This window comes from Dysidea avara, chromosome 8 (assembly GCF_963678975.1).
Source record: "Dysidea avara chromosome 8, odDysAvar1.4, whole genome shotgun sequence".
Taxonomy (NCBI): domain Eukaryota; kingdom Metazoa; phylum Porifera; class Demospongiae; order Dictyoceratida; family Dysideidae; genus Dysidea; species Dysidea avara.
This window is the reverse complement of record NC_089279.1, coordinates 21,001,929-21,027,280: the sequence shown is the minus strand read 5'-3', so window position 1 is coordinate 21,027,280 and position 25,352 is coordinate 21,001,929. Positions and strand designations below refer to the sequence as shown.

Sequence of the window (25,352 nt, the reverse complement as noted above, 5' to 3'; positions counted from 1 at the left end):
ACTCCCTGTTCCCATGCATAGCTAATAAAATTCTACCATTCCACCAGCCAACCTGCTCAGAACATAACATCTAGTCTGCTAGATCCAGGAAACAGAACAAGATAACTGCTTGCAGAGCCTCTACTATGAAAATTAGTGTACTGGGTCACTACCAACCGACCTCTATTCAGAACACCAAGTTTCTCACTGATTTCATACAACTCGGTTACCATCAAATCTACCATCAGACAAATCATTAACAGTGCAGCTTGTATAAGTATGACATGTTCTCAAAAGATTTTCATGGCCCAGAACTGCTGAGTGGAAAATTACTTTTTTTTAAAATTAGCATATTTTATTTGTACACACTTACACTCCTTGCCATGCCCACACAGATCTCCCTTTAGTGTGATCTGACTGTGATCACATGAGACTGAGGATTAATCTATTGCCGTACTTGTTTCATCAAATCTAGTAATGATGGTTCTCTTCCTCATGCATGAGTTATGAGTACAAAGTTACATGCTTTCATAACGTATCACCGTTGCATGAGAAAAGTTGACAGACCACTGAATTTAAGTAGTGTGGGTATCCAAACACAACAGGTACATATTAAACTATAGATCAATGTGCTGATCACATTCGACCCATTTGACAATGCAGTCCACAGTCTCACATTACAAAGTTATTGCACTGTGATGAGTGTTCATACATGCACGTCACTTAGGTTACAAACACATAGAGTGCCTTGTTATATACGAATTAACAGTGCTCCAACATCTAGTACAATAAGTTAAGCTGTGCAAATCAATTGCTTTATATTATCCATTGTTTTGAGATGTTTCATTCACAGTTGTAGTAGATATAGAGGGGTGTGTGGTATACGGTGGTGGTGGAGGTTGTGGTTGAGATGTCATTGACTGGGCTGACTGCAGCATCCTTAACTGTCCCTCAGTAATGCTTCTATTATGTTGAGACTGTGCTTGTATCATCTGTTCCTGCCTAATTCTCAGTAGCTGCCTCCTCTTTTCAGCTTCCAGAGCTTGATGTTGCATTACATTGGAACCCTGTGCTTGAAAGTTTTGAGAGAATTGGTTATAACTACTTTTTGCTGCATCGTATTGACTTCCCAAATGTGAAGAATTCCAACCTGAAAACTGTGAGGTGTTAGGGTTTGTTGGTCGAGATGGTGTTATATGTGGTTGAGACTGCTGTTGACTACCCATTTGATTATAGCTACCAGGAGCAGGAGGCTATAAAAACACAAATAAGTACAATTAAAGTACACTTCTAAATACAGTAGAAAAACCTAGTTTCCATACATGAAACATCTGAACCTATGTAACAACAATGGGCAGGTGTATCAGAGTGCTTGTTTTAATTCACCATTTTCAGAAAGTTTGTTTCACTACCATTGTCATTTAATAATGTAACACCAATTGGTTGTGGCTATCAGTGTCTGATAACAGTTATGAAGCGAAGATAGTCATTGGGTATGAAAATCAAGTTATTCAATTATGCATGCAAGTAATGAAGCCAGGTAATCTATACAGTTGCTATTTCACATTCAAAAACATTTGTATTGTTGTGCCTGTATTCTCTACCTGTAAAATAGCTTGTAAATTAGGATCTACCAATCCAGATAAATACATCAAGTTTCTATGAAGTATCTGTTGATATCTGTGGTAAAACAGTCAGTTAATTAACAGTAACACATTTAGTACAATACTACAATTTAGAACACTCACACGTTCATGAATTACAGTAACTGCAGCAAATAACTTATACATAATACAATCCTGAACTTGACTAGGTTTGACAGTTAAGTAAATGTACAAGATTATGGTATAAAACAATCGGCATTAAGAAAATATGGACAGAAGCAAAGCATTTTCTTTTGCCATACCAGCGCCATATTCTGGTACAGGAATGACACCATCTGCATCAAATATGATCATGCAAACAGTAGGAATGACAGCTAACAACCATACACTGATAACCAAAGCTACAACAAGAGGTGTCAAAATAGTTCTGAACTTAGAAGAGCCACTACCTTATCAGCTGCTATTATAACAAATAATATTATTTACTATATAGAATTGGAATTCATGGACTATGCAAGTAGTGATAAAGGCTCTACTCCCAGCTGAAAACCTATTATTATGGTACTAGCAATTTAGCAGCCTGATAGAGTAGCGACCATACCAGATATCAGTAGGTTAGCAGCAAAAATGTTATGCGACTTGTGCAAACTTCTTGTGGTCTTGATAACATAGACAGTCAGCAGCGAATTGATGAGCGTAGCTGATAGAGTAGTGGCTAAAGCATTTCCTTCTAAGTACAGAAAAAATATTGTGACACCTCATGTTGTAGCTTTGGTTACCAGTAGTGTATGGTTGTTAGCTGTCATTTCGAGCAGAACACCGAAGATAGGTAAGGAACATACTGTATCTTGGATGAACATGCAGAGCCTTGATCAGCTATCTCCTGATTGGTCCCTGAGCCAGAGAAAATTATTCCACTCATGTCTCTCTTTTTCATAAAACTTCCACTAAAACAATACTACAACCTCTATACACTACTATGCTACTAAACTGACGTATCACTGGTATACATTGTTATATTAAGGGGAAGCCTTTGTGGTTACAGTAAAGAGAACATGATAGCTTACACAACTTCATTCAATTGGTAGTTGCACACAGTGAAATGATAGCCCTGTACAATAAAGAAGATAACGTACGTAGATCCCTACCATGATTTTTAATTGTACAAGAAAATTTACACTGCTGAATACTTCACAAAAGAATTTTGCAACATAAAATATTCAGTGTATAACTTAATTCGCTGGATGGTCTATTAAAAATATGACTGAACTGTAAGAGTATCTTGATCACAGCTTATGTGCTGACCCGGATGTGACCCTAAAGCGTACACATGCGTGGGTGCTCAACTAGTGTATTAAGTACAAGGGTAGCCATACGAAAACTAAACAGGTAAGGTTTATAATCAATGGCAGTTAGTGGGCGCGGTTTCACGTAAGTTTACAGACAGCAAGATACAATTCCTGTAAGTGGGTGTGGCTTCTTGCAAACCTACAAACTTCAACACACCATACTGATAAATTAGCAAGGCTCTACTCTACGTATGCTTACAAACAGCTAATACCACACAGTTCCAATATTAAAGTGGGCATGGCTCATAAAAGAAGCTGGCCTACCACAAGACTAGACTATGTCTTGCACAATAACTATTATTTAGTTGGCGTGGCTGCATGTAAATCTGCAGACAGCAATGGACATGGATTTGTGCATACCTACAGACTACAATACTACAGTATGTATGCTTACTAGTCCTGAACAATACTGAAAATAATGCTATCCGACATATTGATAAGCTTATATTCACGATATGATTAAATATTGAGTAGAATTAAATTTGTCGAGCAGTGAGACTACTAACATTACATAACACATTATTGCATCATATTGTATCATAGAACGTGAAATGGTGCCAGACAACAGCTGGAATTTTTGTACATAATCGAATTGCCTTTCCTTGTAGGTATATAGCAAGTGCAGGGAACATAACACTAGCCAGATTTAATTAAGCGATATAGGTGATATTGGCGATTATATTGTCTAGACGATATTATTGTGGCTCTATAATTTACCTCGATACAATATATTGTGTAGTTCAATATTACAATATTACCAATATATTGAAATATTGCCCAGTTCTAATGCTTACACACAGTAATCCTGATAAGTGGCCGTGGCAACATGAAAGAAGCTAGACCACTAATCTATGACGCAATTTCACAAATGTTGTCAAACTAATTATGATCCAATCTTTGTCACATCTGAAAAATCTGTAAACGCAGGTCAGACTGACAAAATGTGACCTGGTTGACCCGACCCAGTTTCAATACCAGCACCGGTTTGATGTATGTTGAAGTTATACATGACAAGTAAATTTTGATTAGGGATCATAGACATAAAAGTAGTGAAACAAGGAAGGTCAACATATACTAGTGGACATTTAATTCCTATATCCATGACTAAAGTAGTTTTCATCTGAACGTATGTTCCGATAATCAATTGGTTCGTTTTCACAGCGTTACAAATGAAGAACAGTATGAGAAGCGTCTCTGCTACCAATCCAGTCATTAAGGAAAATACAGATGATTTTGTTATAAACGTAGGGATACTAGGGAAGCCATCTGGCAAGCTATACCACAACTTGGGCTGTGTATGGCCTTAGCCATTATTGAGTTACGCTTGTCTGAAGGCATCTCAATCAGTCCACTGAATGAAAAGTTTAAAAAAATTTGTAGCAACCTATTGGAAGCCATACTAAAACACTTTCGGGCTTGTTCATATCTTAATAATACTGGCAAGGCACAATGAAGGTATTGTGAGACTAGTTTCTGGTCAATATACTTTTTTATGAGGAAGAAGTGCAAGTATCCATGGTCCCTGATATACAGTACAGTAACAATGTCCTGGAAAATTGCTACACAAACTAAATCACACACACACACACACACACACACACACACACACACACACACACACACACACACACACACACACACACACACACACACACACACACACACATGCACGCAAGCACAAACACAAACACCACACACACATGTGCACATGCATACTCACAGACAGACACATACACATACATGCACACAGAGAGTAAACTTACTGGAGACAGCCCATGGCTTTCCCTTTGTTTTGGTTCTCTACAATTGCCTGAATCAACTGAGCATTCTCATCCAACATCTGTACATTTAAAAATATAGACATTAAATCAGCCAGGTTGCTAACACATTTGTGCTTAATAATACACTAGGGCTACAGAAAAACTCCTCAACAATTTCATACAACCATGTTGACTAGCCATAGCTTATACATTTAAAGCTTTAGGTGTGGACAGATTAAGTTCTTGGTAGCATAAAATGGGATGGTCACCTAAAATATCACACTAAATTATTCCTTAATGACTGTAAGTTTCCTTCCCATTTCCTGATCATTGTAACCCTTGAACACAGATGTGCACTGCATGAGTTAAAACAAACATACATATATTAGCATGAACCATGATATTTGCAGAACACACAAAATCACCTGCAAGGAGTATAGGTCCATTAGTAAATACCAAATAGAGAGGAAACAGTAAGTGTATTTTAGACTTTGCCCATATTCATAGCAAAGAATCCTGGGATAAAAAGTAGCAAGGCTTGCTGTACTACTTCGCAAGTCATTTTTCTAACCCAAACCGGGCCATTATTTCCTGTCCAAATGCCACTATGCATGTGAAGTCATAAAAGATCAGGGTTAATGGATTTGCTGGTGTGCACTAATGAAATCTGTTTTGTTCAACATAGTATAGTGTGGCCTTTTTGTTAATCTAGAAAATTCTAATTTCGATTTTCAATTAAATGGTTTACTAAAGAATAATTCCCCTGCACCAAGGCATGCAACAAGGTCTCTCTATCAATCACAGTGGTTACTTTGCTTGCTTAAGTTCTTAGAATGCAATCCCTTTCTATGACCACAGCATAGATCAGGAAGCTTACTGAAGAGTTTGTTGCAAAGTGGTTGTTTTTCGTTCCGTGATTAGTGTATGTAGATGGATTTCAAGATCAAAATATTCTAATAGAACAGTCATGTTGATACTGTAATAAATCAGTCAGTGCACCTGGGAACTAGTGTTATGACCTTACACACCCTGACACTAAAAGTCATGTAACTCTATAACAAAGCATGTGGACACGAAAAATATTGATTTGTGACCAAAAATTTTCACAACAGAGTTCACTGAGAACTATTAATCTGCTGAAAATTGAAATATATAAAATGGGTCTGGATATTTTCCACATAACTTGGCACAGTATTGATCACATCACAAACAAAGTCTTTCTTGCCTTCTTGAGTAAAACACAGGGCACAATTGAAATATGGTTAGGCCATTTGGCAATTAAACTTTGATGGCCAAATTTGAAATATTGTCGTGAATTTTCTGAATGACTGACCCCTGGAGTTTATTTTATAGTCTGATGTAGTCAGTTTACAGTCACTGCAATTATTTGAGCATAGACTATCTTAGTACAAGTATGGGCTATGTGGGGCTGAGGTGAGGATTTGACAATTTTCAAGAGCAAAGCTCCACTACTTTGGCATCTTGCTAATATCCTACCAACTAGTCCCAACCACAGTTGATGGACAATTCACGTTACGTCACTGACTCATGTGTACAAGCTGGTGAGGACTGTGGCCCGCACAGCTACGTATGTACGTAGCCAGTACTCATGACTGCAAAAATTATTAATTTAAACCCGGAGTTGAAAGCCTCAGTACTGGGGACAAAGTTGTTCATAAACTCCCCATACTTGGGGGTGCTGGGGTTGCAAATGATAGGTGCATTACAACTAGGAACCTATAATTGGTGCAGGTGGGCCCCTAACACAACTGACCATATATACCTGTAATATTGTACATATCATGGCTTTAGTAAAGGTTTGACAGATTATGCACCTATCAATATTAAGCCCCACGTACCTCCCTCCAGGGATTACTACAGGATTAGGGGATTTTGACACAATTTGATGCCCCGGCTTACTATAGTAAGACATTCAAGCATTCAAAAATTTTGGCATTTAAATAACTTACAAGCTACAAAAGAATTAACCTGTTTCATAAAGTGTACTGTAGCCAAGCTACGTGGGGATTTTACCACTAGTGGTGCCCCCATGGGTCGAGAATTTCGAATCCTCACCATTCCCCCACCCACTGGAGGTGTGGGATAATATTGATAGGTGCATTAAAATTAAAAATGCATTACCATTGTAATTTTAAAATAGTAATTTTAAATAAATTACTACAGTAATTGACTGAACTGTTGCCTGTATAGTGCAAGTGCCGAAAAAGTAGTGTATCTTCGAATCAGTGTCAAAATAATCAGGGGAACATGTCTTAAGCCCAAGTCCCTCATAATCTCGCTCATAATATTACGCGTCACCATTACATGTAGTGTACAACTTACGCGCTGTATAGTTTGTGAATCTGGGCGAGGACGGCCCTGAGGAGCATGGGTAGATGATGACATCTCAAGACGATTATCGTGGCAACGATAAATACAGACCTATATAACGCGCAAGGCTAGAATCACCGCGTATACGCACAGTCACGTGCAGAAGACATAGGCACTTTTTGTTTCGATTGTGGGACTTGTCCCGACCTTAAGGACTTGAGAATATGGCTAGTAGTTTATTTCACTTACACAAGTTTAGCAATCGATTTACATATCTTGGATGTGTCCGTAGTCAACCGATCTCCAGTGTAGTATTTACGAGATATTTATCTACACCTCCTAAGGGTAAGTTGAGTAGCTTTTGGATCTCCTGTACATGTACGTTCAATGCACTTACAGGTTTCGGAAAATTTAAACCTAAAGAGAAGAGTGATACTACAAAGAATAAGAAACCTGCTGGAGGTATTTATGTGTATTTGTGTTGCTTTGTGTATTTGTGTTTCTTTGTGTTACAAGAGGTGTTCGAGGTAGAGCTTATGCCAAATATAGGAGTATAAATCAAAATCCACAAAGAAATTATAAACAAAACGCTTAAAATACAAAAGCCCTATACTTTATCTTTCCACCAGACCTACAGGAGCAGGCAATTCATGGCTACATGGTAATCACCTATATGGGTAATAACATTAAGAAGCATGATTGTGGCTCTGTAGCTACTCTACTTTGTGATATCACAATGGAACTACCCATTTGTTTGCCATGGTGCTCTCCATGGTCACTGTTTCAGAAACTATACTGACCATGCTCTTGTGTGTTTCTAGTACCTCATTCTCCATTGATAGGCGACTATATCGTATTGCTGTGAAGCAGTTACTCAGTGTATCTGTGATGGCTAGAAAATGTGTGGTAAAACTTGGCCTGTGGTTTGCTGACATGAGAATCAAAGAGAATACCAATTATCCATGACTATGTGGTACTGTAAATGTGTATTAACTAAAAGTACGAGGGCATAGTTAGTCTACTTTGTGAAATAATCACCACAGTTCCCCTCAGATTGTGACATGCTAAAAGAATGAATCAGTTAAAATATATGCATACTCTATTGGAACTATGACCAAAGTCAGGATTCAAAAATGTGATTATTTCTTTTAATGGTCTAAACAAAACTATATGTTTTTGCTTGGTTGGGCCACTCCATATATTTCTGTTTCCTGGATATATTTACTGCCAGTCTTATCATTACTGTCTTTGTTATTTATTGTTACCATCTATTTTTTCCTTGTATGCTGTATAAAGTGATCCTTCTACTGTAAATGTGTTGCCTCCTGCATCTACAACTAAGCCTGTGTGTAGGTGGGGGAGAATCAGGAATGGACGTGCATCTTCCCAAAGTATAATTGCACCCACTATAGTGACATCCGCTGCACCTAACGCTATTATAATTTTCAAAATTGATCAATGCTGGGTTCACCAAAATTTTAATTAATTTTTTGTGAAAGTGGAATGCGTTAGGTTTACAGTTTCATTGTGCATAGACATGAGGTGCGAAACAAGTGGAAGGACAACATGCAGTGATAACTAGTACTGGGTGCAGTCTTAGAGGTGAATTTTGACACATGTGTAAGAAGCTTCCGTGTATGCCAAGACGAATGGATACTCCCTTGCTGTGAAAGGGACAAAAGCTGCTGAAGTAATGAGCGATACTAGCTTTTTATTTTGTCTTAAATGTTGCCTTGTGTACTTCACGAATTACATCAAATTTTGATAAGAAAATTTGCTATAGTTACAAAAAGTTGGTATAACCAAGAGTTTTATGAGGAAAATATTATATATACAACCATAGAAATATTATGAATACTTGGTATAATGCTACCTTATTACAGAATTAAATTGGACTTTGTGATAGTTACATACTGTAGCTGATAGTGTATTTGATCTCAGTTGTAGAGCGTACCATATTAGTATGTAAGTATCCTCATTCCTTAAGGGCTAAGACATACCAAAAGTATTGGACTGACCAAAGGCTGACAAGCGATGAAATAGTGATGTACAGTAGGCATAAAATAAAGATGGTCTTTATAATGAGGGAGATTATACCGATGCACTCTTTCATTCTACCATACTGCTAGCCTGTTCCAATCCACTATTCTATTCCACTGAATTCAGATGTACTCCTAGGATAGAAAAATGCACTCTACTTAACAGTAGGGATCATTTAAGGTTTACCGATTATATTTTATGTATACAGTAGGTTTAATATATTTTTACCTATACTTGGCTTAATATAGCAAATTTGGTGGGCACTGAATAGTACTCCAGGAAGCCATCAGGTTGATGGGTTAAATATGCACAATCTGTTTTTTTTTTTACTTAGCTAATCCAAAGAAAGATAGCTCATCTGGGGGAGGAGGAACAGATGGAAATGATTGGTGGAATTCCTTATTTCAACCACCGAATCGAAGATGGCTTTTGTATGGTGGTGTAGCTGTAGCCATTGCTTTTTTAACCACCTACAACACCAACTCTGGAAAGGAAATAACATGGCAGGAATTTAGAGTGAAATATTTAGAGCAAGGAGAAGTTAGTCCCATGTACTATTCATACGATTGTATAGTTAACCTCCTGATACTGTGTTTTTGCAGGTTGAACGCCTTGAATTGGTTAACAGGAGATACGTGAAGGCTTATCTTAAAAAATATTCAGGCTCTATGGTAAGTAGACACTCTGTGCTATATAGGTAGACTGATGAATTTTCAAGCAAATTTTATTCTTTGCATCTGTATGTGCTTATGTACAGACTTGATTGAACTACAGGATACATGAATGTATTTTATGACACTTGTATTTTATAGGGCCCACAGCAGCTCACCTTCAATATTGGCAGTGTAGAATCTTTTGAACGCAACCTTGAAATAGCACAAAGGGAACTAGGCATCGATCCTGCTAACCATGTTCCCGTAACTTATGTGAATATGCCAGAATTTCTGTGAGTACATTATTTTATATGACGAGGTAGCTGTACGTATATTTGAATCTTATGGTATAGTAAGGAAGCTATGAAACTTATTCCATCACTATTAATACTTGGTGCTTTGATCTACTTCACAAGAGGTATCTCTGGTAGAAAAGGGGTAGGTTGATGTTTATGTAAGTATATAATTACTTGCTAATAAAAGGGTTTATGCATATTACTATAGAGATATCTATTGGTCATTTGCTTTGTGTAGATTAGGGCTGAAATGATCATGGTTTTTTAGTATTCGAGTACTCTCTAGAGTTAATGATCGAGTACTCACGAATACTAGCTACTTGTAGTCATACCCAAATGTTTTGTGCCAACCTTATACAGTTTACAGCTTTTCAAGTAACAGCAATGATACACACACTGTATTAAAGTACTGATGTTAGCGTCCCTGACAAAAAATTATGCCTATCAAACTCTATAGCCTTCTTTGTGTCACTACCTAATGACAAATACATCATGTGAGCTGGGTCATGTGATCTTAACGAGTACTCTAGTACCAATTTTACTATCCGAGTACCAAAATCCTTAACAAGTACTCACCGAGTATTAGTATTTGTTTCAGCCCTAGAGTAGATACAGTATATAGGTTTAGTGGAGCTTGAGGCAGCTAGGGCATACATCCTTTAGGTGATTCTTGCCCATGGGACCATCTGATTTCTGGGCCCTGCAAGCTAGTTTTAGTTTAACCCAGCAATATTTAATTGTTTATATACCTCTGCTTAATCTTTGTGTCCCATCCCATGTATTTCATGTGTAATTACAACTGATATATTCATATTGTCCAGTACATTGTTCATTTAATTATTTGTTATCCATCCTCTATCACCTTAAGCTCTCTTTATCTTCGTTACCTTCTTTTACATCAAAGTATACTCTGATGAAGTTATGTATGTGAGAGTAGACCTCAGTGTTGTGAATGACTGTCGCATACACAATATAGCTAGACACCACACTGTATGTTCTTATGTATGTACGTATATTATGCATACAGTATTGTTCATTTATGTATGTGCTTATTTTAGGGTCCATTTGGGTTTGGTCAAAGCAAAGCAAAATTTATCAACAAGGAAACAAATATTTTAACAAAGTTTAATGACGTAGCTGGATGTGAAGAAGCTAAACTGGAGATAATGGAGTTTGTTAACTTTTTGAAGAATCCCAAACAGTACCAGGATTTGGGAGCAAAGATTCCTCGAGTATGAATCAATATATGTATTATGTGAGGCTGTATACGTATCTATTAAAAAATTTGTTACTTGAACTTTTTTTAGCCAATCTGCAATAAATAGATCATTATACAACTGGTCGGCTTTTGTTATCAGACCACCTTATCATTGAAGGTGCAGCTGGTAGCAATAGGTTGGTGTACACACATGTTAAACTATGTGGTACAACAGTTATAAGCAGCTATATGTAGTTGCAAAGTGTGCAGTGTGTATACAACATATAATTGTTTTCTGACCTACATGATCCATTATTTATGCCAAAATTTCCAGGCAATAATTATTCAAAAGGTATAGCCTGCAAATTAGTGTAAAATGTTTAAATAAATTTTTGGGAAATGGAGGTTGTTGAATAAACAAAAGCAAGTCAGCATGTTAAAACTACTGTACAATAAAGCATCTCAAACTCTTTAAAGCCTTACACTTGAAAAGATCTCTACATGTATTTGGACTCAATGGATATAGCACAACCCTGTATCATAGATAAGTAGAAAGATTACTGGTATTCATTTCCAATTTTTTTCCATATAGCTAGTTGCTATGCTAAAGATAATTTGTGACTGGATTTTGGAAAATCACCCGTATGGGCGCATTGTTGATTCAGAGAAAAATGTATTTTAAAGCATTGTTACTCACCAGCCTTGGCAGCTACAAGTATAGATTTTTCACCAAAGATGGAGCAATTCACAACCTTTAAGAGCACCTGGTGGCCAAAGTAATCTTTGTAGAGTTTCCCGCCATTTTAGATATTGCTGTATCATGAGTCCTCAAAAAGGGGCGGAGGGTGGCAGTGGCAGGGCGGGCAAGAGATAGACTACACAATGGAAGAGGATGGCACCAGACAACAAAACAGCCCATCAGAGGCAGGAAATAGACTGAAGTCTACAAAACAGACATATATCACACATTCAGCTCCCTGCTCGTCTGTCTAGTGTGTATGAACCCCCCTAAGCACTTCTCTGTTCTTCACAGACCTGACAGATGTCTGGCGTGGTTATACAGGCCACCAGAAAACCGTTTACCAAAAGTAGACCTGACAAGTTGAAGGCGAGTTTGATGTGGAAATTGTTAGCCTGATAGTGCAGCAACTTCATGCTGGTGTTATCTCATTTTTGACTCTTGCACGCCCCTATGGTTGATTTTGCTAAATCTGGCCACATTTTGTGATGTCTACAATGTGTACATTTGTACAGAATCATTTGCATCACGTATATCTTCTGTGTGTGACTATTTCAAGTGTTAGGCTTTAAAGAGATTGAGATGGGTCCACTGTAGTTCTAGAACATTGTTGGCATGTTAACTTGTTTCTCTTTCAATGATTTTATTTCCTTATTTTTGCACTGATGCTTATTTATATATTTATGTCTTTAAGTTTGCTATTGGTAAAATGGAATTCCGTGTTTAATGGATGTTCACAATCTTCTGGAGAACTTCAGTCTTTAAATTCTTACGTGACGGAAAACTTCATATACTGTAGAACTATTCAACTTACATGTTCATTATAAGCTAGAAATCTTTGATGGTATTTCTATTTAAAGTGGGTTTCAGTATATTTCTACAGTATTTGATTTCAGCTGTTGATTCAACTCCTGATGGTGATTCCTACTATTAATTGTTGTTGTCCTTGTGAAGGTTTTGATTTAATTTTTAGGGTGCCATTTTGTCAGGCCCACCAGGAACAGGGAAGACACTATTAGCCAAGGCTACAGCAGGAGAGGCTGGTGTTCCATTCTTGAGCATCTCTGGCTCAGAATTTTTAGAGCTTTTTGTTGGTGTTGGACCTGCCAGGGTAAACTATTATTGCTCAATTGTTCACTTCAACACACACACACACACACACACACACACACACACACACACAACAACAACAACAACAAATGCACGCACGCTCGCATGCACACACACACTACAACTCTCAGCTACACACACTCACAATGTATATCTTTTGGGCATAGGTTAGAGATCTGTTCTCCCAAGCTCGTGAAAATGCTCCCTGCATTATATTTATCGATGAGATTGATGCAGTTGGTAGGAAAAGAGGTTCACGAAATTTTGGTGGTCATGATGAGCGTGAAAATACACTTAATCAGTTACTTGTTGAAATGGATGGTATGCAAAAGTCTTGACATGTATGCACATATGTTTGTTATTCTGTTTCCAAGGTTTTAATACTGATTCAAATGTGGTGGTTATGGCTGGTACAAACAGACCAGATGTTTTAGATCCAGCCTTACTTAGACCTGGTAGATTTGATAGACAAATACATTTAACACCACCCGACATCAAAGGCCGGTATGTTATTAATTGTTTTCAATTTGTATGAAACCCTCTATCCAGTGTCCAGCCCATGTATTTTTACCAGGCTGGTTGCTTTTTGTGATGTTCATTAAGATTCCAGTATCATAGTTAATCATTTTTTTACACTTTAACTTATTTCTTTTATGTGCAGTGCTGTGGTGATACTGTACATGTCTGCTTTATGTTGCATTGCATACCACTTATATGTTCACGGTTTGCATTACATTCCAAAACTTTTGATCATTCTAGGGCATCGATATTTGTTGTACATCTTCATCCAATCAAAACATTATTGGATCGTACCTCTCTGTCACGAAAACTTGCTGCTATAACACCTGGATTTACTGGTATGTATAGATAATTGTATGTTGCATTTGTGATGATTGTATTGTGTATAAATGGCAACAAAGGTAGCTTACTACAGAAGACCCAGACCCTTTGTTTATCTGCACCCTAAATTGAAGCATGATTGTTTAATTAGAGTATTTGAGACTAGGTGTATGTTTTATTAGAATATTTAATTATAGTTCACAAATAAAAGGCTGCTATTATCTGACCATGCAAGTCACTTTTGTGAGCACTTTATTGTTGCCTAAGACCGTCGGGGTCTGTGGTACTGTATTAGTACCCTATAAATATGTTTAAATAAATGATTGTGAGTATGTTTTATTTTATTTGGTACACCTTGAGACCATGTTAAAGTGTTATTTTAGAGGTCTATACTATGTACTCCAATGCATATGGTACCATGGACAAGTATGTGTCACACTGTCTGACTTTTAGGGGTTACATTGTACACAACTCAATTACTCTAATAGAACATACACCAGACTTAACATACTCTAATTTTAATTTTTTGGTTTACCAGTACATGTAATTTATTTTACATGAGAGGTGTGTATTGAAAAGTACATTGTGTCCAACTCTTGGTCAATATTGTAGGAGCTGACATTGCTAATGTCTGTAATGAAGCAGCACTAATTGCTGCGCGACTGTCATCAGAAGATGTACAGTTAACACATTTTGAACAAGCCATAGAGAGAGTTATTGCAGGTATGTATGTATGTGGTGTATGTGATATACTGGAAATGTGAATACAGTAAAAAGCTGTCTGATATGGTCTAGCTTGTATTGTAGCTAGAAGATCTTGTTTCATGGTGACCTATTGCACTGTGTATAGATTTTGTGTATGTAACAGCATTAAAACCTGGTGATTACTGCTGACTTGGATGACCAACTGACTTGGGTCAATGTAAATGGTCAGCTATATGGTAAGTAGACATAATTAAAGCTAGCGTGGTTCCATGCAAGTTTACAGACAGCAAAACGCATTCTCCTATAAGTGGCTGTGGCTTCGCGCATAACTACAAGCTTCAAAACACTGTACTGATAAATTAGCACACCTCAATGCATGCCTACAAACAATATTACATATGCTCGATAAGTGGGCATAGCTGATGAAAAGCTGGCTTGCCACAAGACTAGACTATGACTCATACGATAACAATCAGTTAATGGGTGTGTAAGCCTGCATACAGCAATGGCATGGATTTGTGCATACTGTATGTATCTACAGACAATAACAGGTAGCTGATAACTGGCTGTCACTTGCAGACAGTAACAGGTAGTCCCTGGCATGGTTCATGACAGAAGCTGGCTCCACATCATCTAAATAATTAATTCATTTCACACCAGGTCAGACCCGCTTATTCTATAAAGCAGGTCAGACCTGCTTATTCAAGTCAGATCCGCTTATTCTATAAAGCAGGTCAGACCTACTTATTCTATAAAGCAGGTCAGACCTGCTTATAATTCTATAAAGCAGGTCTGACCCGCTTATTCAGGTCAGATCCGCTTATTCTATAAGGCAGGTCAGACCCGCTTATTCTATAAAGCAGGTCAGACCCGCTTATTCTATAAAGCAGGTCAGATCCGTTTATTCTATAAAGCAGGTCTGACCCGCTTATTCAGGTCAGATCCGCTTATCTATAAAGTAGGTCAGACCCGCTTACTCTATAAAGCAGGTCAGATCTGCTTATAATTCTATAAAGTAGGTCAGACCTGCTTATTCAGGTCAGATCCACTTATTCTATAAAGCAGGTCAGGCCCGCTTATTTAATAAAGCAGGTCAGACCCAGGTGACCTAACGCGTTTCAACCTTAGTATGTGTAGTGTACTGTTTAAAATTAATTTTGGCATTTAGAACCTATTGCTGTTATTGTTGCATGTGTACGTACATACAACCATAGGGTTAGAGAGAAAGACAATGGTGATCCAACCATCAGAAAAGAAAGTAATTGCTTATCACGAAGCTGGTCATGCAGTGATCGGATGGTTTTTGCAATACGCTGAGCCATTAATGAAGGTTGTTTCTATGTGTAGTTAATATGCACTTAGAAATATGGTGTACAGGGGCATATACATCTATGCACTTGTGCAGACCGAGGCATTACAATAAGAGTTTGCAAGCATTCAACATTTTTCTCATTTTAAAACAGTTAGCTACTACTATCACCAACAGTTCTGATGGGCAACTTACTGACAAATTTCATTGTATTGTACAATAATAACCATTGCCCCTAGCAACCTAAATTTTACATTATTTGTACATGTGAATTTCTAAAGTAGCATATGACCCACTTGAGGCAACTGTTGCCCTATAGGCCTATACATAGATAATGCACAGGAAACTACAAACTTCAAAATGTCGTATCTTGTGGCCTATTCATGCTATCCTTTTAAAACTTGGATAGGTTACTTTAGACATCCAATAATGTAAAATTCAGTGGCAACAGATAAATTTCTCGTTAGTATGAAATTTGACAGCTGTTACTATGTATTTTTAAAGCAAGTACAGACTATAGGTCTAGCTGTTTAACATCTTAATTGACACACTACATCTCTGACTCTATTGTAGGTATCAATTATTCCACGTGGTAAGGCACTTGGATATGCACAGTATTTACCCAAAGAACAAAATCTTTATACGACGGAGGAGTTGTTTGACCGGATGTGCATGACGTTAGGCGGAAGAGCATCTGAGCAAGTCTTCTTCCAGAGGATAACCACTGGAGCACAGGATGATCTGAAGAAAGTGACTGGCAGTGCTTATGCTCAGGTTAATCTAATTATGAAAATCATTATTACTGCATAGTGTGGTGTTGTTGCTTTGCACGTATTGGCATGGCAGCATTTAGCTGAATTACATACATATGTATTATTTACTCATGTATTTATGTGCAGAAGATTGCATATATATCCATTGTATGTATGTACCTTGTGAGTACCAATTGCCCATGTGAACATCAGTACTTTGTATGTGTGTTGTAAACAGGAACAACAACAATAATGTATTTTCACTCATACATAGACTATAGCTCCATGCTACCTGCTTTTTTTATAGTGGAAATAACCTTCACCTTCAGTAGTCCATGTACTAGCTTTGAGCAATAAATTTGCTTTGATAATTTTTGAGTTCCAACATGCAACCCCATAAAGTTTGGCTTTTGCACAGTTTCAAAAACTGCCATAAATGCAAGCACATTATTCCATTGCTTTGAAATTTGGCACATGTAAAGAGTTTCCAAAGGCAAATCTTGTACCTAGTTTGATAGTCCACATATAATCAGGTCAGTGTCATCTCCAATATTTTGGTACACACTTCACTCAAGTTACCATGTTATACCGTCCGTACAGCACATCAATTCATATCAAACTTTGCCTTTGTACACTCCTTACATGTGCCAAATTTCAAGGCAATGGAGCCTATAGTACCAGGAGCTTATAAGCGCCTGATAGTACTTGACATTATCAGTATAATATCTTGTTAATGAGGTCATGAAGTATACCTTAGATTTGTATGATTGTGACCTGGCCATGGGTATTATCAATAATGAGACCATGGTACACCTTGAGACCTATCTACTTAACAGGTTTACTATTGCAATGTGGCCTTTGTAAAGGGTGGTTTTGTAACAAAATGGTCTTTCAAGTGGCCATTAAATGGGGTTCACTCTAAGATGCATGTATATGAAGTTTTGGCCAATTTCAGAGTTCCATTTCCACCCTTTGCAATTACCTGTGTTCAATAATAATGTGATCTCTACTATCAAGTATTGGTATGCTTAATGATTAAATGTGCATGTATACATGTAGCTGTATGAAATCCTAAAAGAAAGTAAAAGTAATAGTATTTAGCTTTTACATAAGGCCTACAATGCAGTCTTTAATGGTGAAGATTCACTGTACATAGAGCTACAAACGTTCAAGTATTGTATCTTCTTGAGTGCCATTTTCTGAGTGACAATTTCTAACTTCTAAATCACTTCCCTCCACTGATCTAGCAAGTTGTCGGAAGTACCAAGGAATGTCAGAATTTGTACAACAGTTATTGTTAGAGCCATCACATTGGTTTCCATCCCATAAGACATCTGAGCTGTAATATTCTGAGCACCTATACCTTCCAGTGTCACCTGACTCACAATAATAATGATCGCCGACAAATGGGGGAGGATCAGGACCAGAGACGTGAGCACATGGACAATTCCATCTAGGATAGTTTCTATCGTCACTTAATCCTGCTTTGTATGACCACACATGTTTCCGAGGATCACCAAGAGTTATTGATATTCCTCGAAGTAAACTCCATTGATGGACTTGTCAAGAGACATGGTTGGATAGAATGCATCAGTACATCCCTTTTGATATGCTTGAACTTGACCACAGATCTTCCTGTAGCTTATGTTACGTGTAGAATAGGTGACAGCCTGCATCGTTTGGGGGTATACAGCCTTCTTTAGCAGTTCCGGGCAAGACAATTTTATTCCATGACAAAGGACAGTGGTGTCCTTGAGTCATATCAAAATAGGCAATCCTCCCTCAATACCACCACACTTTAGTTCCATATCACAGTATACTCTAACAGTATTATTTATTCAGTATTATCCAGATTTTCCTCCCCCAGTAGAGAAAAGATCAACACATGATGCACTATTCAGACACAGCACCATCTTTCCTATACATCCTATTAGTACTGCTGTAAGGTACCAGCTGAACATTGTAGCTGCTTTGATTCTCCAACTCTTCAATGTAGAATGTTGTATACATGATCACTTTCTAAAACCTTTATATAGCACTTGTTAAAGCCAGTGAGTCTACTTGTCGCATTACAAATTTCCTGTGACTTCATTATTTTAATGTAATTGCTTATTTATCAACCACAGTTGTCTGGCGATTATTAACCCTTGATTCCTCTCCACTGGTCATGCTGTGATACTATTAATAGATGCACAGCTAGCACTGGTGCAACTAGTGCTAAAAATAACAGTTGGCCTATGAATTCATTTGGCAGATTTACAATTTCAATGGGTAGGCCATTATGATAACCAATCTAAAGTTTTATGCCTTTAAAAACAACAAACTGACCATTTTGTTTCCAAGCCTTAGTGGTAATTTTACAGGACCTCTCTATGAATTGATACCTTTTTGGAGTTAAGAATTTTAGCTCCCTATTGACCATGTAATTATATTATTATATTTCCAAGTGAAAGATGAATTTAATTAAGGGATTCAACCATATCTATCTATACTGTAGTTCCAAGAAATACAACCATACTAAGAAAATGCAATTTAAGCTCCCTATCAACCATGTAATTACATTCAGAGGAAGTTATGCATCATCAATCATTTTATGATCTCAAAAATTTTTGAACTAATTTAACATTTACACCTCAGGTTGATACCAAATATTCTAAAGGATGGATTATACATCCACGCCAAATGTGTCCCAGAGACTGTAGTGCTGGGCGGCATACCAATATTTTATACTGTGGAATGGCTATTGAATATAGTTAACTATTTTCAGGAAATGGTGTCTGTGGTTTTGTATGTAATGCATAGCATTGGAAAGTAGAATTCGAGGAAAACAGGAACAGGAATGGAAAGTGGGAACGGGAATGAGCCACAGAAAATGCCTGATAAGGTGATCATGCAATATATAGATTGGATTTTACAGCACAATGTTTCTTTGCAGCATCGTTTGGATCCTTTTGCTAAAACAATCGAAACACTCTAATAAAGCAGTCACCTGATTTAATGGAGCAGTCAGGAATGTTTTGTTAACTATCCCACCAGGGATCCACATTGATGGCCTGTGAATTGATGGGCTATAGCTGTCATAGATTTAGGTATATAGACTATAGCTAAGTCATCAACATTGAAAGTTACCGTACGGAGGGAAACTTTGGAGGGGGAAAAAATTGGCAAATCAGGCAAAATATAACTGTTGGCGAAATAAAATTTGGCGAATTGTTAGCAAAGCGCACGCCCTTTTAAATTAATTAGATTACTAATCGCTGTGCCTGGCCCTGAAGCAAGAACTGGCGGGGTGCCACGCCTCTCAGCGGTTCGGCGCCTGGAGTCAGCTACCAACTAAAAGGTAATACTATATAGACAGTAGATCTACACCCTTTGGAATAGTGAACATCGTACTTAATATGGTAGGACTCGCTACTTGTCACGCCTGTTTCGAGGTGAAGTTTGAGGATAGTACCACCATAGATAATCGAGTACCAAGCGTGTACAGTAACTAGCTACCTAGTGAGGTAGTCGAGGCAGGCTTGGCTTCATGCCTGGCCCACTATCGCTTGGTCGAGTAGAAAATTGATTAGTTTGATGCTTGGTTTGCTGTTTTCTTCGCCACCAAAATATTTGGATGGGGAAAATTTGGCGAATTCATGGTCATTCGTCAAATTCGCCAAATTTTAACGGCGCCAAAGTTTCCCTCCATACGGTAGCTATGAAATCATAAAATTTAAACCATAATAGCATTAATAGGTTTACAAAGGATTCTAATTAACTGACAGTGCCTGCATAAAATGCAGGAAGTTCTACCTGTAACCTCAGGAAAAAGTCACATGATGAGTATGTGGTAGCTGCAGCATGTGACTATGTGTAGGTGCATGGCTCCAATGAAAAGACTAAGGACAATATGAGCAGTCATGGGGACTGTCCAAGGCTCCTTTTGGAGTCACTTCAGTTTGATAAGCATGCCAGTGCTGCATGCATACTCTCATCATATGACATCTTATCTGGAAGGAGTAGGTGCAGTTTACGGAGCCTACATTAGGCACTGTCAGTTAACTAGAGTACTTTGTGAATCTCAATTTTCATTTAATGTTTAAACGTTCGTGGTTTCAAGGGAGTAACTAGCTTTCAATGAGCTAGTCTATATACCTACAAGGGCAGATCCAGGGGGGTTTCTGAGGTTTCCAGAAACTGGTCAAGTCAGTGTATTCAGTTAATCAAAATTATATTTTACAATGATTTGCAATGGTACAAAAGTTCAGATCAAAATACTCTAATAGAGCAGTCAACCACTGTAATAGAACAGCCACATTTTGTATTTCTCTTAAGAACTGTAAGTAGCTAGCTAGCTACTTTATTTACCAGTGCCAACACAGTAAAAAATAATCCAAAATTTTATAACAGAGTGTTAAAATCTGAAAATCTTCCTGGGGGCATGCCCCAAGACCACCAGAACAACATTCATGTCTGTTGTATGCTTCAAATGTCAAATTTGTTCTATCCCTTAACTCTTTAGTGATACTGTGCCAAAAGCAAGCACAATTAAGCAGCCTACATTATACTTAACATAATTATATTTTTAACTGTCAATATTGCTACCAGATTCAATTTCAAATTACACAATTTTCTGCCTCCATACCCCTTAAATTTGCATATAGCAAAAGTTTGGAAACCAGTCACCAAAATTCCTGGGGCCACCCTTGACCTAATCTATGCATCTATTCATAGGTCATCAATATGTGGGATAGTTGACAAAACATTCTTGACTGCTCTACTATAGTGTTTCGATCATTTTAGAAAAAAGATTCGCTGCAAAGAAACATTGAGCTGTAAAATCCAACCCATCCAACCTGTATATTGCATGGTCACCTTTATCAGGCGTTTTCTGTGAGTCGTTTCCATTTTCCTTTACAGGACCTTACTATTATTATGTGTTTAAACATCTACTACTATACTAGTATACTGAGAAAATAATTTAAGCTCCCTGTCAACCATGTAATTATATTTTCAAGTCAAAAATGAATTAAATTAAGGAATTCAACCATATCTACTGTAGTTCCAAGAAATACAACCATACTATCAAAAATTCAATGTAAAGCTTTATTATACAACCAAGTACTAAGAAAAATAAGAATGCGAATTAAAGATAATAATTAATGTTTGAGAAAACTACAAGGCCTACAAACTTGCACTAACTGGAATTCAGATTGTCGGTGAACAAAGGCATGAACGTATAAAAATTGGGAATTTTTGTGCCAGTGATTGAAATGGTACAACAATTCTATTTAACACTGATCAAAACAGATTATCATGTGACTTGCATTCCAATCAGTGCCGTTGCATGAACAAGTGTTACTAAATGTAGAAGCGCGACAAGCCAAAGCAATGAGGCAACAAGCCGTCATATTAATTTCACTGATAGCCATTTGCCGTTTTGTGTAGGTGAACGAGGCGGCTTGCCAGTGTTTCGCCTGCTTGTTAGGAACTGGAAAAAGGCAAGATATCATTGTAAGAAGGGTGGAAGTAACCTGTTTTATTGTATAGCTCTGTGCAATCGAGATAGTCTAATAGAGCAGTCACTTAACTGTGTAATAGAGCACACACACTTAATTGCTAGTAACAGTCCTGCCCGCCATCCTAAAATTAGTTCTGTACTGTTTACAAAAGCTAAGCTCTGTGGTGTTGTGTGTGTCAAGGCAATGAACAGTATACAAAGTGGTAACATATTGTGACCACACAGCAAACGATGCCTTACTTTTCCTGCTTAGTGGTGATACAATGTGTTATTATCTTGGCCTGTGGTCTCAGTAATTAAGTTTTGTGGGCCAAATTGTCCTTGGGTCTCTAATTAGCATAGTAAGTAACCTTATCAGCCATTCTAACATTTGTCACCAATTATTTCATGATCTCAGAAATGGAGAACTAAATTAACATTGAAACCTCCCTAAAGGACAGATTGTATATCAATGCCAAATTCATCCCAGGGCCCTTTACAGACCCTTCACAGTGCAATGCATTGCTTTCATAGCGTCACCGTGGTTGCATAATCTCACATCATAGGATTATGATGTGTGTCTGGTGGTAACACTTGGTTAGTGGACTATTGAGATAGTAACATGAATTATGATATGTGACCGGGCCTGCGAAAACAGGGCATGTGGGCACAAACTACATCCCGTCACTTTACAGGTCATATCTCAGTACTGGAATGGAATATTTGCATTCTGTAACTTGTATCCTAAAGCCAACTAAATGCTTACTAAGAGCTGGAAATTGCATTGCCATAGCAATATGGTACAAAACGTTATGAGTGATGAAAGTTTGAAAAAGTAGGCAAAAATCATGTGCCCACATGCCCTATTTTTGCAGGCCCAGTCACATATAAAGCACTGTACAGTACCTGTAATTTTGCCACCCAGTAGCCACATATTGCATCATCATTTTTGTCACAATAACCAAAATATCCACAGTATCAAAGGCAATAGTGCAAGCATGGTCACATCTCTAATATGAGTAGGACTGTCTTTTGTGTAATGATTGAGTAATGACTACATACGACAATACTGTACTGTATGGTAGAAATGAATGGCATTCTCCAAATCCTGCCATTAAAAGTTACAGGAATATTTTACATACCAAAATTAGTGTAATTCCCTACAACTAGCATGGAGCTATCTTATGCTATAAGTTGCTAAGGGGTGTGGTCATGATACCTGGTTTTCCATAGCCATACTTATATATTAAGCAATCCAATCTCTTTCGTAGAAGCAAATATTTCTGTGACATTTATATACTGCGTGTAAGGAAATCGTTAATGTGAAAATTGATAATGACGAGAAGAGAAGATATAAGGTAAAGAAGAAGGTACAGAAAGTGGATACTTGTCAGAAGACTAAAAGACAAGTAATTGGCAATGTACTTTCACTTACTTGTATGAAACTATGCCTTGGTACGCAGATTGTTTCATTTTATTATCTGGTAAACTATTATTAGTCTTAAAGTGATAGATTGTCTTCATACGTACACACTATAATGCCATTTTTTCCCGTAGATTGCTAAGTTTGGCATGAATGAGAAGGTTGGACAAGTGTCATTTGACTTACCTGGAGATGGAGATATGCTAATGGAGAAACCATACAGTGAGGCTACAGCACAACTGATAGATAATGAAGTGAGAGACTTGATCAGGAGTGCATATGAAAGGACTGTTGCTATGATTGAAGAACACAGAGAACATGTCATAAGTGTAAGTATTGTTGTACATCATGTATTTATGTGTTTAGAAGAGGTACTGGTAAGCATGTGTGTGATTTTATTTATGACTTTCCCAGCTTACTGATACATCCACCTGACCATGCATACATGCATGCGTACACAAAATAAACTTGTATGGTACATCATGTAACATGCGCACTCTTCTATTGCTATATGCATACCACAACGTATATGTTGCACTGCTTTTTACAGTACCCATATAATTTTATAGGTAGCTGAAAGATTACTGGAGAAAGAAGTACTCCAACGAGAAGACATGATTAGCTTATTGGGTCCTAGACCGTTTCCTGAAAAAAGTACTTATGAAGAATTTATTGAAGAGACCGACAAAGCTGACAATGAAAGCCATTAATGTAATTTGAATGTGTATACTTTATTGTATAATATACGTAGCCTGTTACACAAGAGCTTAACAAGAAGGATCATGTGACACATGTTACATGCTGTATGTATGGGACAGATTATAAAAGTGTTGAGGGTTGGCCTGATTATACAAATTATAGAATTTGCTTGTTTGCATACCTGATACTATGCAGTCAGAGCATCATGGAAAATGTACTTATAAATATGTATGAGTTGTGTAAATGTCAAGACACGTGATTGTGTGACAACATGTGTCAAGATCTGTAGAAATGATGCAGTCCTAAAGTATGCCTTATCATGTAAACTGACCTGGAAAATCAGGACACCTCGATAATCAGGACACTCATGGTCAGTCTGTAATACACAGTTCTATCCGCTTGTGGTATATATCTAGCATAGACTGTGATTTTGAAAATACCATTTTTCCCTTTTTTTACTAGCAGCTCAAATGCAGTACAGCATACAGGTGTCGATCCTCGTTTTCAAGTGTCCTGATTAACAGGTTCATATTTCTGTAGTGAAGGTGTTGAAAAAATTGTTATTAAAGTACTAGCAGAGGAAGGTTTTGATATGGGCCCAGAATGCTCCCACTGTGCTAGTAGTGATCATAAAAGAAATGAGTTGTATAATAATTACATGTAGTAAAGACAAAACATGCAATAAAGCAGAGTGGCAATGGAACATGCTGACCTAGAAGTTGATGGATGAAAACCATTCTTTTACTACTGTCAACACATCACTGTATTTTTTTCATAACACTGCGGTACTCCCTTTAATTTTCCTGTAAAGCTGTATTATAGTGCCAAGTTTGTCACTACTGTAAAGGGAAGGGAATGGCAAATGAATTCTACAGTAAATAGAGGGTGATCATGGCTGTAATTCTCATCAAAGGGTATTCTCAAACCTACTCCTTCAAAACCAACTGGTGTATCAACTTAACAATACATTGACAGGACAAAACTAAAAAACATTTAACATACAAAACAAAATAGCTCTAGTTTTTTTGTACCCACACATGTAAGAATTTGAGCGCCTCCTATTACCACTTGCAATGCAGAATG

General features: G+C 37.4%; 2 protein-coding genes across 2 annotated transcripts; one reads left to right on the top strand and one right to left on the bottom strand.

Moving 5' to 3' along the window:
- Window positions 1-651: 651 nt before the first annotated feature.
- LOC136262944 (calcium-responsive transactivator-like) lies at window positions 652-7,195 on the bottom strand. The gene is made up of 4 exons (XM_066057362.1): window positions 7,036-7,195; window positions 4,696-4,772; window positions 1,584-1,659; window positions 652-1,232 (listed from the first exon to the last, which is right to left on the bottom strand). Exons 1-4 carry the CDS (start codon window positions 7,096-7,098, stop codon window positions 801-803), a joined length of 648 nt encoding a protein of 215 aa, XP_065913434.1. The 5' UTR covers window positions 7,099-7,195; the 3' UTR covers window positions 652-800.
- Window positions 7,189-24,367, top strand: LOC136262942 (mitochondrial inner membrane m-AAA protease component AFG3L2-like). Its single transcript, XM_066057360.1, has 16 exons — window positions 7,189-7,368; window positions 7,423-7,485; window positions 9,398-9,603; window positions 9,666-9,734; window positions 9,876-10,009; window positions 10,070-10,154; window positions 11,071-11,244; window positions 12,923-13,060; window positions 13,227-13,380; window positions 13,434-13,563; window positions 13,819-13,916; window positions 14,512-14,622; window positions 15,819-15,934; window positions 16,487-16,687; window positions 23,705-23,899; window positions 24,140-24,367. Exons 1-16 carry the CDS (start codon window positions 7,248-7,250, stop codon window positions 24,278-24,280), a joined length of 2,136 nt encoding a protein of 711 aa, XP_065913432.1. The 5' UTR covers window positions 7,189-7,247; the 3' UTR covers window positions 24,281-24,367.
- Window positions 24,368-25,352: the final 985 nt, after the last annotated feature.